Source organism: Leptinotarsa decemlineata, unplaced genomic scaffold (genome assembly GCF_025532065.1).
Source record: "Leptinotarsa decemlineata unplaced genomic scaffold, Ldec_3_MD MMD2_tig00026340_RagTag_RagTag, whole genome shotgun sequence".
Lineage (NCBI taxonomy): Eukaryota > Metazoa > Arthropoda > Insecta > Coleoptera > Chrysomelidae > Leptinotarsa > Leptinotarsa decemlineata.
Window position 1 is genome coordinate 9,627,990 of NW_027412694.1, and position 13,376 is coordinate 9,641,365.

The 13,376-nt window shown below is 35.8% G+C and overlaps 1 protein-coding gene across 1 annotated transcript in view; it reads right to left on the minus strand.

Annotated features, from left to right (window-relative positions):
* LOC111510682 (glycoprotein 3-alpha-L-fucosyltransferase A) overlaps positions 1-13,376 on the minus strand; it is a 49,609-nt gene continuing 36,233 nt past the window's right edge. The window contains exon 7 of the mRNA XM_074183533.1: positions 1-507. Coding sequence (XP_074039634.1) covers positions 245-507 — 263 coding nt within the window. The 3' untranslated portion in view covers positions 1-244. The remainder of the gene's footprint in view (positions 508-13,376) is intronic.

Consider the following 13,376-nt stretch of genomic DNA (forward strand, 5'->3'; position numbering starts at 1 on the left):
TTGTCTTTACTTTGAAATAATTTATTGACAACAATTCTATTTACGAAAATAAAAATTTATACTATCAACACAACAATTCCTTTCGAAATCGTTTATACTACGGGAATCGATACACTTTCACCCTTTTATTTCCTGTGGTCAAACAAAAATTAATTGTCAATTTTCAATCTTCGACTGGCATGAAATATTCATGCCAGTCGAACTTTCATTTTCATAGCAGAAAACTTATACATTATTCATGCATCTAAACTATCCAACTTTCGCGCCAAGGTTTGTTTGTACAAACTCCAGGTCCTCTCCACCAATCGTTGATATCTTCGTAATGTCGGTGTTCTAAAGGAGCATGCATCATGGCGCATAATCGGCACCAAAAGAAAGTGTTGATGAACTCTCCCGTGCCCTTCCATTTAAAATAGGAGTTGTACAAGGCGTTGTCTTCGTCCAGTTTATGCAAGTATGCTGCTAGTTCTTGCGGACCGGCAAAATCATCTACGTGAATATAGGAACCTAAAACAGACAACAATGTTCATTGAAATCGGTCTTTGCAATCTAAAGTAGGGTCCACACTATGCCGCGGTAGGCCGGGCGGGCTGATCCGGGCGGCCTAAGCCGCGTTGATGTAGACGCCTCGGGCGGCTTTGCCGGGTTAGAAAATGCCGGTCCGGGCCGTGCCGATCCCAACCCGCATAAAGTAGGTACAGATCAAATGAAGTCGAGCCGAGCCGAACAAAAATATAGAGTGGGGACGTGCCGAGCGGCACCGAGCGGCTTCAGTTACAATTAAACATCCGACCGAACTAGACGAATTATTTTATTTTCGACTCAGTTTGTTTCAGTAGGGTTTTTTATTAAGTGATGGAGTGGAATGACGAACAAGTTTTAGTGTTAATAGACTTATATAGAGAACGTCGTTTTCTATGGGATAGTTCAGATTCCCAACATAAATTAAAAACCAAAGACACGACAGTCTCACAGATATTGATGTGTCTTTTGTGGAGTGAATGAAAATGAAATTGAGCGCAAATGGAAAAATTTAACCAGCCATTTTTGGAGGGAAAAAAAGAAAGAAGCTGAAACGAAAAGAACAGGGAGTGGCGCTCCCCTACTTCTAAAAAGTACTCTTCAACGAAGTCACCAGTCTTGGTGTTGAAACTAAATAATGTAGGTAGAAATAACCCGGTCGGCTTCGTTTTCGGTGTGGACGTCGTGCCAGCCTGAACGTACCCGCCCGGCTCAGCCCACCCGGGTCAACCCGCCCGGCCTACCGCGGCATAGTGTGGACCCTGCTTAACGAAACAACTTTTTCAGATACCATATTCAATTCAAAAGAGTAATGTTCTTGAAGAACTTTTCGCCAACCAAATTGTCATATCAGTAGACGATCCAGAGCAAACACTGCATTGGCGATTTAACGTGTGTCGACAAAAGAGTTGACGACAAAATCTCTTGGATTTGAAAAATTATGTCGGTATTATAATAGAAAAGTTGTAAATGAAAAAATGTGTATTTCTTCTGTTCAAACTATCAGTTGAATCAGTCATTGCTGAGACTTCGAGATCTAACTTTCCCTCTCACAGTCATAGGGACATACCACTGATGCTGTCTGCCGCAATAGCAGGCGAAACGTTTGGTACTTTAGGTTCCATTCGAGCATTGCCTACTAGCCCGGATTTTGTTCTCTTCAATCGTGACTCCTGCCGTGAAACCTTAAGTTCTTATACCATAAATTAATGTTTATAATGCATTTCATTAGTTCGGACTTCCATTATCTAATATGATATGAATTGATTTGAAATCCCTGAAGGAATCTGTAAAAAATTACAAAAGATTAGCTGAAAAATAACAATTATAATAAGCAAAAAAACTGAAATTACAATGAAATAAAATACAAGCAACAATCAAATAACGAAAATATAAAACTATTAATACGAGATAAAAATTGAAAAAATTATGAAAATTGAAAGATTCCAAACCAAGTTACTTGACGACGTTTCCATTGTTAGTATCCACAATCGTCCTCGGGTCATAACTGGACTTCTTACTCCTCCGAGATTTAACTATTTATAGGTCATTCGATACTTTCACCTATCCCCTCTTCCCTCCCCGCTTCATCGGTTTTAGCGAAAGCTGACCGTTTGGCGGGAGTTGGTCGTCGTATTTCGCTTGATTAGAGGTTTCCATATGTTGCGTATCTAAACCAGTATTCCTCCCTGTATATGATCTCAGCTTGGGACCACTCGATGTTGATGGGTCCAAATATGCTCTGCTATTCCTGATTTACTGATTTTTCCTCGTTGTGTGTGTTTCTTGTGCTCGGCAATGCGAATTTTCAATGACCTCCTAGGTTCACCGCACTCACAGTGTATCAGGTAAATGCAATTCTTGGAATTGCAGTCCGCGTTTGGTGGCCTGGTTTTTGTGGGGCTGAGACGGATAGTGTTTCCGGATCTGAAGCAGCAGGTTCTGATGTGGCAGCATCAGCTGCCTGATGATTTCAGCTTGAGCCCACTTGATGTTATGTTGATGAGTCCAAACGTGCTCTGCTATTCCTGATTTGCTGGTTTCTTACGATGTGTATGTTTCTTGTGCTCAGCAATGCGAACTTTCAATAGCCTCTTAGTTTCACCGATGTATGATTCTCCGCATTCGCAGGGTATCCAGTAAATGCAATTCTTGGAATCGCAGTCAGCGTTTGTTGGCCTGGTTTTCGTGACGCTGCTACGGATAGTATTCTCAGATCAGAAGCAGGTTCTGATGTTATACTTGGACCCAATCCTTCTTATCCTCTGATGTAGGAAAGTACAAGTACTGGTTGTGGCGGATTCTCTTCCTTGTGGAGCTCTTGCTCCATTTCGTTTAAGGTCATTTTGATGATGCCTAGTTCCTTTTCGAGACCTTCCTTTGTATTACAGAGCCCGAAAGCACGGTTTAGTAGAGTCTTGATGATTCCTCTCTTAGTCCATTTATGGTGGTTGGATTCCTGGTTCAGATACTGTCCAGTGTGAGTGGGTTTTCAACATACAGATGTTTCCCATTTAGTGTCGGTCCTATTAACCAATTTGTCTAAGAATGGCAATTCGTAGTGGGCTTCCTTCTCCATTGTGAAAGAGATGGAAGGACTTACGTCCTTGCTTCAGAATGGTGTCTAGTTCTGCATTCCCATGGTTCCATATTATGAAGGTGTCGTCGACGTATCTCAACCAGACTCGGGGCTTCTTGTGGGCATCTTCAATGGCCAAATTTCAAACTACTCCATATAAATATTGACTATAACCGGTGAAAGTGGCGATCCCATTGGCAGATGTTATCACCCGAAGACGATTGTGGATACACAAAAGTTTTTTGATTGTTGCTTGTATTTTATTTCATTGTAATTTCAGTTTTTTGCTTACTATAATTGTTATTTTTCAGCTAATCTTTTGTAATTTTTTACAGATTCTTTCAGGGATTTCAAATCAATTTATATCATATGAGACAATGGAAGTCCGAACAAATGAAATGCACCACGAAACATTGTCAACCACCTTCAAAGAAATGTTTATAATATTGAAAACTTAAAGCAAATATTGACTTTGAGACCCTATATGAAAAATTACCTTTTCAGGCAGTTCTACTATAGTTCTCAATATTGTGATGAACGATTGAAAAGAAAGATTATCGTTCATTGCTGAGACTTTGTGATATAATTTTCGTCCTCACAGTAAACGCACATACCACTGATGATGTCTGTCGCAGTAGCAGACGAAACGTTTGATACTCTAGGTCACTCAATCATGACTCCGGCTGTAAAAGCCTATGTTCTTATATTGTAATGAACGTTTTCAGATATAAATAAATACAAAATTCATAATATTCAAATACGATTTAACTTATGTAATATATTTTATTGGAAAAAATAGTTAGTTAGCAGGTAGTAGTATCGAACACGCCTCAATAAGCAATTGTAGATTGCTGTTGAGGTTTTGTGCATTGAAAATCTTACAATACTTGAAATGTTACTCAAAGACGTTATCATGAATATTTATCAAGTATCCGCCAATGGGGAATGTTCCTCCTGACGAAAATCAAGTAGTTTTCATAAAAGAGCTCTAAACAACGCATTGTAAACTCATTATTTCAACCTTTTTCTTTAAAAAATTATTTAAATACTTAAAAAAGAGGAATGAAATAATGCATTCATTTAAAGGGATTCGTTTCTATTTCACCATTTGGCAACATCGGTTATAGCTAATGAATCTGTTACCTGTATGAGACAAACAAAGATGACATATTTCAGAGGCGTGCTGTTCTGTTTACTTATGTTCCGAGTTCCGAGATATCTGTGACATATGACATTTAGTGCACCTAACCTATCTTCTTCTATATAAATAAATAACAAAACAACTGTTGTTCATGTGACTTGTGGAGGTTGTATTGAACTATAATTTATATTTTGCCTTAATTGTTGATTTATAAAAATAATTTTCCTTTTTTAAAGTAGAATATCTAGGTACGTATAAATTGTTTCAACTTGATATAGGCGCGGTTGCCAATATGTGAATTAGAAACAAATACCTCCAAAAATCAAAACCCATCATTTGAAACATCAATTTGAATACTTTTTGAAGTGAATTTGAAAAACTCATGAATTAAACTCAACTTTATTTTGTTCAAACTTGCATTTGCTGTAATAACCCAAATTGAGAAACACTCCCCATTCCATAACATTTATGTTTTAATGAAAATGTGATGATTTTTAGGATGCATTTGACTATTATTATTGAGTGAGATATATTTTATGAAAATTTTATTATTTTTATTAATTTGATTTCAACAATTGGGAATCTGAGAATAATAGTCTTGTTTTTTACTTATTGAGTTTGATATCATAATAATTTCAACCATTTTAAAATATAACTTTATTGAAACTGCTTTCTATAGATCTAACTTTTTTTATTTTTTGTATCATCTGTGCAATTTGTTGTTTGAAATGATTAAAATCCAATATTTTTATTATTATGAAGCGCCATATTGCATTTTATTTGACAATCGACAGTTCAAATTGTTGATCACCTATAATCGCAATTTTATGATTTCAAGGTAATCTCCTAATGTCAGGTATTAACAACATACTTACTTTGTATCTAGACTATATTAATATATAAATATCTTTCTCATGCTTTCAGTTTGTATACGAGGGTGGTCCTAAAAGTACCCGGCCTGACCCAGAGATGGCGGTAGTTGTTTGGAAAATATCAATGTATTAGAAAGTACACATTCTATAAAGGATATCTTTCAAGTTTGAAGACGCTAACTTGTTCAGTATTTGTTTGGCAGCTTTCAATAGCGAACGTTTTCGGTGAATTTGTGAAAATGGAGAAAATTGGCCATCGTTATGTGGTACAATACTTCCATTTGGAAGGCCTCAGCCCAACCAATATGAAAGCTGGACTGGATTCTACTCTGGGTGAGTCTGCTTCTTCGTTTACAACAGCGAAATATTGGGTAGCAGAGTTTCAACGAGGCCGTACGAGCTGCCAATACGAGCACCGCAGTTGTCGACCAAAAGTGACAACTCCAGAAACGGTAAGAATAAAATCCACAAAGCGGTACTGAAAGTGCGCGAATTAGCAGACATAGTATGCATTTCAAAAAGTGCGGTACAAGGTGATTTATCTGAAAAGTTTGACATAAGAAACCTGTGTGCAAGGTGGATGCCGCGTTTGCTCAGACTCGAGCAAAAACAGTGTCATGAATATGTTTCAATTGAATGCTTAGCGAAGTGTCACAGCAACAAAGCAGAATTCTTGCATCATTTCATAACCATGGATCAAACATGGTTCCATCACTTTACACCTGAGACAAAAGAACAATCAAAACAGTGGACTCAACACAGAAAACCAACTCCAAAGAAAGCGTTTCATCGGTTTTTGGGATGCGCTGGGGATAATTTTCATTGATTATTTTATAAAAGGTAAAAACTATCAACGGCGAGTATTATGTGACCTAATTGCAACATTTGAGTGAAGAAATCAAGCAGAAACGGCCGTATTTGGCTAAGAAATAAGTCAAATCATCCAAATGAACAATTCGTTCAAGCCAGTCTCAACTCTCTACACTGTAGGTTAATGGACTGACACCTATCAGGAAAGAACTACTCCCCTGGCTGATACCACGAAGGGCGTTGGATTATATCCGACAAGTGTCAGTGCAGGATTCTTCACTGACGTTATTTCTGCATATGCTGTTGACGATACTACTGCCGAAATAGATTTTCAATTATTCGTACACACTTGCAGATCGGTTTCGGGCTGTTTGGCCACTCGTCAGTGCACGGTTGTGTCTATCATCAACATAGAGTCGATAATTTCCGATCATTGCTCGGACTAGGCTGAAGCGGATAACAATCAACAGGTTTATCATCGCCCTATCTGCAGATGGAGCGATGACAAACTTGTTGTTTGTTGCAATGTTGCTCTGTTGCACTACCTTGCACTGACGAGTGGCCAAGCCAAATATTCCGAAACCGGTCTGCAAGTGTGTTCCAATAATTGAAAATTAAATCTATTGCAGCAGTAGTATCGCCAACAGCATATGAAGGAATAACTTCAGTGAAGAATCCTGCACTGACTTCTGTCGAATATAATGCAAAGCCCTTCGTGGTATCAGCCAGGTGAGTAGATGTTTTCTGATAGGTGTCAGTCCATTAACCTACAGTGTCGGAAGTTGAGACTGGCCCGTTTATAGACAGTCTTACTACCTCATGCAAGATATTCGCCATATTAAGCCATCTCAAACTTGAAAAAATGGCTCAGTGGTCAAATATCTTCCAACGACAAAAACGTGATGTCGGCAATTAATGGCTATTTTGAGGAGCAAGACAGTTCTTTCATCAGTTCGGACTTCCATTGTCTAATATAATATAAATTGATTTGAAATCCCTGGAAAAATTGAAAAGATTAACCGAAAATAACAATTTTATTAAACAAAAACTGAAAGTACAAAAAAATAACATACAAGCAACAACGCATTTAGTCAAGCTAGCGTAGAGATACGTAACATATCTAATCAAGCGAAAAACGGCCAACTCCCGCCAAACGGTCATCTCCCGCTAAAACCAGTGAAGCGGAGAGAGGGAAGAGGGGATAGGTGAAAGCACTCGAATAACCTATAAATAGTCAGATCTCGAAGGAGTTATCACCCGAGTTATCACCCGAAGACGATTGTGGATACTAACAATCGAAATATCGTGACGTAACTTGGTTTGGAATCTTTTAATTTTTATTTTTTGTTAATAATTTTTTTTTTTCATTATTTTAATTTTCAACTTTTAGTAATATTTCAATTTTTAACTTTTTTGTTGGTTGTTCCTTGTATCTTATTCCATTGTAATTCTAGTTTTTGTTCAATAAAATTTTTATTTTCGGTTATACTTTTTAATTTTCTTCAGGGATTTTAAATCAATTTATATTATATTAGACAATGGAAGTCGGAACTGATGAAATACACCACGAAACATTGTCAACCACCTTCAAACAAGACAGCTCTCATTATAAAAACGGTAACGAATTCATTGAACGTCGCTGGAAAATGTGTATGGAGCTGTAAGGAGATTATGTTGAGAAATAAATATATTTTTTCCCAAAATTTCTGGTTTTTTTTTGTTGGGCAGAGTACTTCTGGGACCACCCTCGTATATCAATTAATAATCATGAGTTGTCAATTCTACGAATTGATTGGGTAGTATTGTTAGAGTAGTAGAGTAGTATTGTTATTTTCCTTATTTCATTATCAAATTATGATGTTTGGTGGGCCACTTATTGATTCAAACTAAAATTTTATGAGATTTTCAATTGGTAACTAGAATATGTATGAAGTTGGGTAACGGAAGAAACATATTTCTACAGAAACATATTCTAACAGAATAGTTATTTTGTGAACAGAATTTCTAACTAATTTCTGAGGTGTCACTTTGCGACAAATTTTTTCCATTGATGACAACCATTCATCTCTAAAGTGACCCACTCAAGATCCTACTGAATCCACATCCGGTACTTATGCAGTTCTAGGAGGATACCAGGCGCCATCGTCTGGGCTGTCGAAGACTTCAGGCAGTACCTTTTCGGAAATCAATTGAAATTATTTCCATACCAAGATCACTTACTTGATTTCCTCCATAAAAGGTAGCAGAATTGCTAGTTGGTGTTTGAAACTCGAGAAAAAAAGAATACGAAATCATTTACAACGACAAAATCGATTCCACGAAGCCTGTTACATGTTTAACATAAAATTCACCCCATCAGACACCATCATGAATGAAGATTCCAATAAATGAAGAACTCTAAATGAAAGAAGAAACTTTGGGAAACCTTGAAAACCTAGAAAACTTCGAAAATTAACCAAAATACTTTCTTGAACACAAATATAACTGAATAATTTTCTACATTTGTGAATTTGTATGAAACAGAAGCTCAGATTGACTATTCAAAAATCGAATATTCAATTTTTCAACTACTTGGCAAAGGAAACAAAACCATTACAATATTCTCTAGGCAGAATAACGAACTGAATCATCGACGACATTTTCGAAGATTGCGAATGTAGGAGCCTTGGAATGAACATTGTTTCAACCAAAACTAAAAATATTATAATGTTCCCAATGCCGTAGCGAAAAGAAAGGGAATCCAAATTTTCCCAACCCCACCAGCAAAATTTCCCAACTTTCGAAAAAATGAAAGCCGAGGGATTTGTTACTACTATAAAATATTAATTTTCTTACTTAGCTCTTTAAAGATTGGCTAAATGCTTATGCCCGTTAGGGTATGCACAAACAAAAATAAATTTTGGTAATTATAAAAATAATAATGAGAATTATTCTACTTTGGACCAAGGTCCTTGGTCTCCCACCTTATTCTCCATGTATAGGATTATTCAATACAAATGAAAGGAAACAACACTTAAATAATATTGTGCTTATCGTTTTCTACTATTATTTTTTCTATCTTCACGGCCCGAACTTTTCCAAGTCGAAAAAACAGCGAAAAGTTGTGAATTTCGTAAAATTGTCACTTCAAAATTAAACTTTTTTTAAGTTTTCAAACAACTCAAAATTTTGAAGTATGGGATCTCCAAGTTATGCATGTTGAGAAATCCCAACCTTCTCCTGGTTCACGGCTCAAAATTTCCCAACTCTTTCCCAAGTCGAAAAAACAGGGAGGGAAGCTGCCCGCTTCACCCCATGGCGACGTCCCTGAATTTTCCTCTAATATATGACCCAGAATCGTTGACCAAACATTTGACCTCATCCTGTTCAGAAGTTAAGATGACCTAGACCCTTCAAAAACGTATTATACCGAAATCAACCAGAACTTCCTGTCTTGGAATTTCAATGTTTTATAGTCGCTCAAAAAGATGTGGAATTAAAAGTGAGCAATAACGTTATTGTCACTCCGGATGAAGACCAAATTTCAATAATAGTTGATCAAAACCATAATGAAATAAGCAATTACGGATATCAATTACGCAAAGATATCAACGGAACAATTCGAAGAATACACAATTAATATAATTTTTTTCAGGTGAATTATAACATGCATAGCCGATTGAACAATAAGTAATGAAAGAGATAATAGCTTCTGTTGATGTTACAAGAATTCGTTCAGCTCCATCTAATGATCTTGACAGTTATTCAGTTATCTCAATAATTTTTGCTTAGGAAACATTTCTCTTTATATTATTCAATTTTTCAATAATGCTTATTCCATAAGATATATTAATATCTTTAACTTTCCCCTATGATAATTGAGAAAAAAATTTTTCATTTATGAATTTATGAAATCAATGGTATTTTCTATATCGGAATAAAAAAAATTATTTCATCTCAATAAAATAAAAACAACAATAAAAATTAATTGACGCAGAACACTTCGTGACACGACTATCGTCAAACTTAAACCAGTCCGTTTCTTCTTTGACCAAGGCGTAATAATGACCAAATTCAACGCCAGAACCACAGTGAACAATGACTGCATGAATATTATAACAGAAGTCTGCTAGGTTGAAATGTTCATCTATTTCGAACCTTCCAAAGAGTTTCTTGCTTCCGTCAGAGGTTGAGTCTTGTTTGAAGATCATCAGTGTTATTATTAGATTGACTGGTGCCTCAGCTATACTTGATTCCTTATAACAGTCAGTTATATCGAAATTGTTATAGTTATTGAGTTGACCATCACCCAGTAGTCATAATTCAATAAAATAATTATCAAGCTACTTGAAATTGCAATATCATTGTATTACATATTTTTACACGCTTTATATTATCTTCACCTGTATGTATGTATGTTTTTATGTTTGTAACTTTCAAGGGCGGGATCTGTATTTGACCGAATTATAGATAGTATTGCTTGATCTATTCGCGGGCAGATGGCGCTGTACGTAACCTCTTTGATATATCAACATTATTGCTTGATCTATTCTTGGGCAGATGGCGCTGTACATAACCTCGTTGATATAATTCGAACTCACTTCACATGTATTTCTTCATTTGAAAAAAGTATTTTTTTTTATTAACACGTGCACTTGCTGCCTTATTTGTAAGCATACTTTGCGCCCCTGCTGCCTTGGGCTAGGTAGCTGATTTTCAGGCTCTCTCTCCCCGGAATAGGAAAATATCAATGTTCATTTTTCTAAATGTTGGAAATGAAAATTGTTCGTCCTCTACACAGACTTTCATCGGAACGGTTGTCATGTGAATAAGTTGTTATGTCAGAGACTATTTAGAATCGTTGGAATTGATTTTTGAATTGTCAAGTTATTATCAGAAAAGTTAATTAATAGTATATTTTGCATTCGTATCACACCCAACTTTTTCCCATTTCTTACATTAGTGGCGACCGTGATTTTATGACCGTGATGAACTAAAAAGTTAAAAATAGTTTTTTTAAATAAACCTTAAACAATAACGAACGAAAAATTTTAGTATTATTGTGAAAGAAGCGTGGGGGCTTTGTGCCATTATGTTCTGTATATCAAGCCTCCGTCGCTTTTTTCACATTAATACTATAGTCTATTTCAAAAGAGTGTAGAGTAATAAATCATGAAGTGTCATAAAATTTGCCTGAATTTCGTTGTCGTCCATGGGCGTAGGCAAATCTTAGGATTATTAAACTTAATAATTAAAGTAAATTAAAAATTACAGACATAGATAATAATAAAAGGCCATTTTTGGGAAGTAATTTGGTCTAAAACTAAGTACCTACATGTATTTAGGTAAGTAAAATTTCTTAAAAAAAGATTAAGATTAATTTTAGTGGTTCTTGTAAACTTATTTAATATGCAATTTGGGTTCATATACTTGAGCATGATTTCTCAAAAAAGGGTTAACACTTAGTTCCGAGGTGCCATGTCATTATAATAATCCCTTTTTGACCCTGCCCACCAATCATGCAATACCTATTAAACCCAGGTAATTAAGAAAAAGGGTTTAAATATATTGTAATGGTGTCTTAAACATTCGAGTTATAATAGTAATTGTTACTACACCAATTAAACGTACAGTGATATTGTGATATAGAAATAGTGAAAAAGTTATAAAATGGGGACATTTACTCCAAAGAAAAGAAGTGTAAAAAATTCTCCGCTATCTGTTTGCGAAAAAGTTATGATTTTAAATGTATATGATTGCATAAAACACGATCACTCTAGTTTGTCTGTGCAAGAAAGTGTTGAGCGATGTGCCCGAATGACTGGAATTGGACAGTCCACGATTTTTAAATTATTGCGAGAAAGAAAGATATCAGGCCAGGTAAGTCCATGCAAGAGAAAATCAGGAAGACCAATAAAAATCTTAGATGAAGACACCAAATGTGACATTCGAAGAAAAGTTCATTCGTTTTATTTTAAAAAGGAAATACCCACTCTTGAAAAAATATTTATCGAGATAAGCCAAGATAACGATATTCTTTTGATATCCAGAAAACTTTTATGGAAAACTTTAAAAAGTATGAATTTTGCCTGGGAAAAGCACAATCGAAAGGCACTATTACTGGAAAGTGATGAAATTGTTTGCTGGAGACGAAAATATTTGACAACTATAAAGCAGTACCACAGAGAGCAAAAGAAAATTTTTTATCTTGATGAGACGTGGATAAACGAAGGTTATATAGTCAAAAAAATGTGGCAAGATAAAAATATAACAAGTTCTCGCCAAGCTTTCATAGAAGGCCTTACGACGGGTATTAAAGTGCCTTCGGGAAAAGGGAAGAGGCTTATAATTGCTCACATTGGAAGCGAAGACGGATTTTTAAAAGAAGGTTTGTTAAGCTTTGAGTCGTGCCGGACGGGAGATTATCATGAGGACATGAATTCGGATGTCTTCGAAGACTACTTCGGGGAAATGTTAAAATTTCTTTCAGCTGATTCGGTCGTGGTTATGGATAATGCAAGCTACCATTCAAGGCGCTTAGAGAAGGTACCAACTTCAGCTTGGAGAAAGCAAGAAATTATTAACTGGCTGTCAAATAAAGGTATTCAGTTTGAGACGAATTCAGTAAAGAAGGAACTACTAGCCATAGTAAAACAACATAAATCTCGCTTCATGAAATATGCCGTAGAAGATGTAGCAGAAAAGTATAAAGTAACTGTGCTGCGCCTACCGCCATATCATTGCGAATTAAATCCTATAGAACTTATATGGGCACAAGTTAAAGGATATGTTGCAAGGCACAATACCACATTTCAAATGAAAGATGTCAAGGTATTGTTTGATCAAGCCATTATGGAAATCACATCAGAAAACTGGCAAAAAGCAATCCAGCATGTTTTAAAAGAGGAAGATAAAATGTGGGAACTGGACAACTTGGTCGATCAGGTGGTTGACCCTATAATTATAACACCAGGGGATGATGACAGTTCTTCGGATGAAGACTATACTGATGTAGAATAATTTAATTGAATTGTAAATATACTGTAGCGGGATAAGCAATCTGGACAGAGACCAGTGTATCAGTGACAGTGACACTTTTGCTTAGGTTAGGGTTTAGAATTAAGGGTAGTCTGAATAATTATTTTCTCGGAAGGTTCTCGAAAATTGTACCTAGTAATCTCTAGAACATTCAATTAGGGTATAAATAGAGTGTTGTTAAACGTTAAGGGAAGTTCACAGTTTTAGTATTGTTCAAGTGTCAAATTGTAATAACGTATCCAGTAAAGTTCTTGTCGTTTTTGTGAATAAATTGATTTAAAGTCCCCACAAGTGTTTCAATACGTAAAGTTCGTTCGTGTGTGTTTGTGAGTATTTCCCGATTTCGGTTCGTATATATTTTATTGTTACATTTTATATTTTTTTAATAACACTGTTCTGCTGTATTAAATTTTTATTTCCTTTAATATAATTTTTA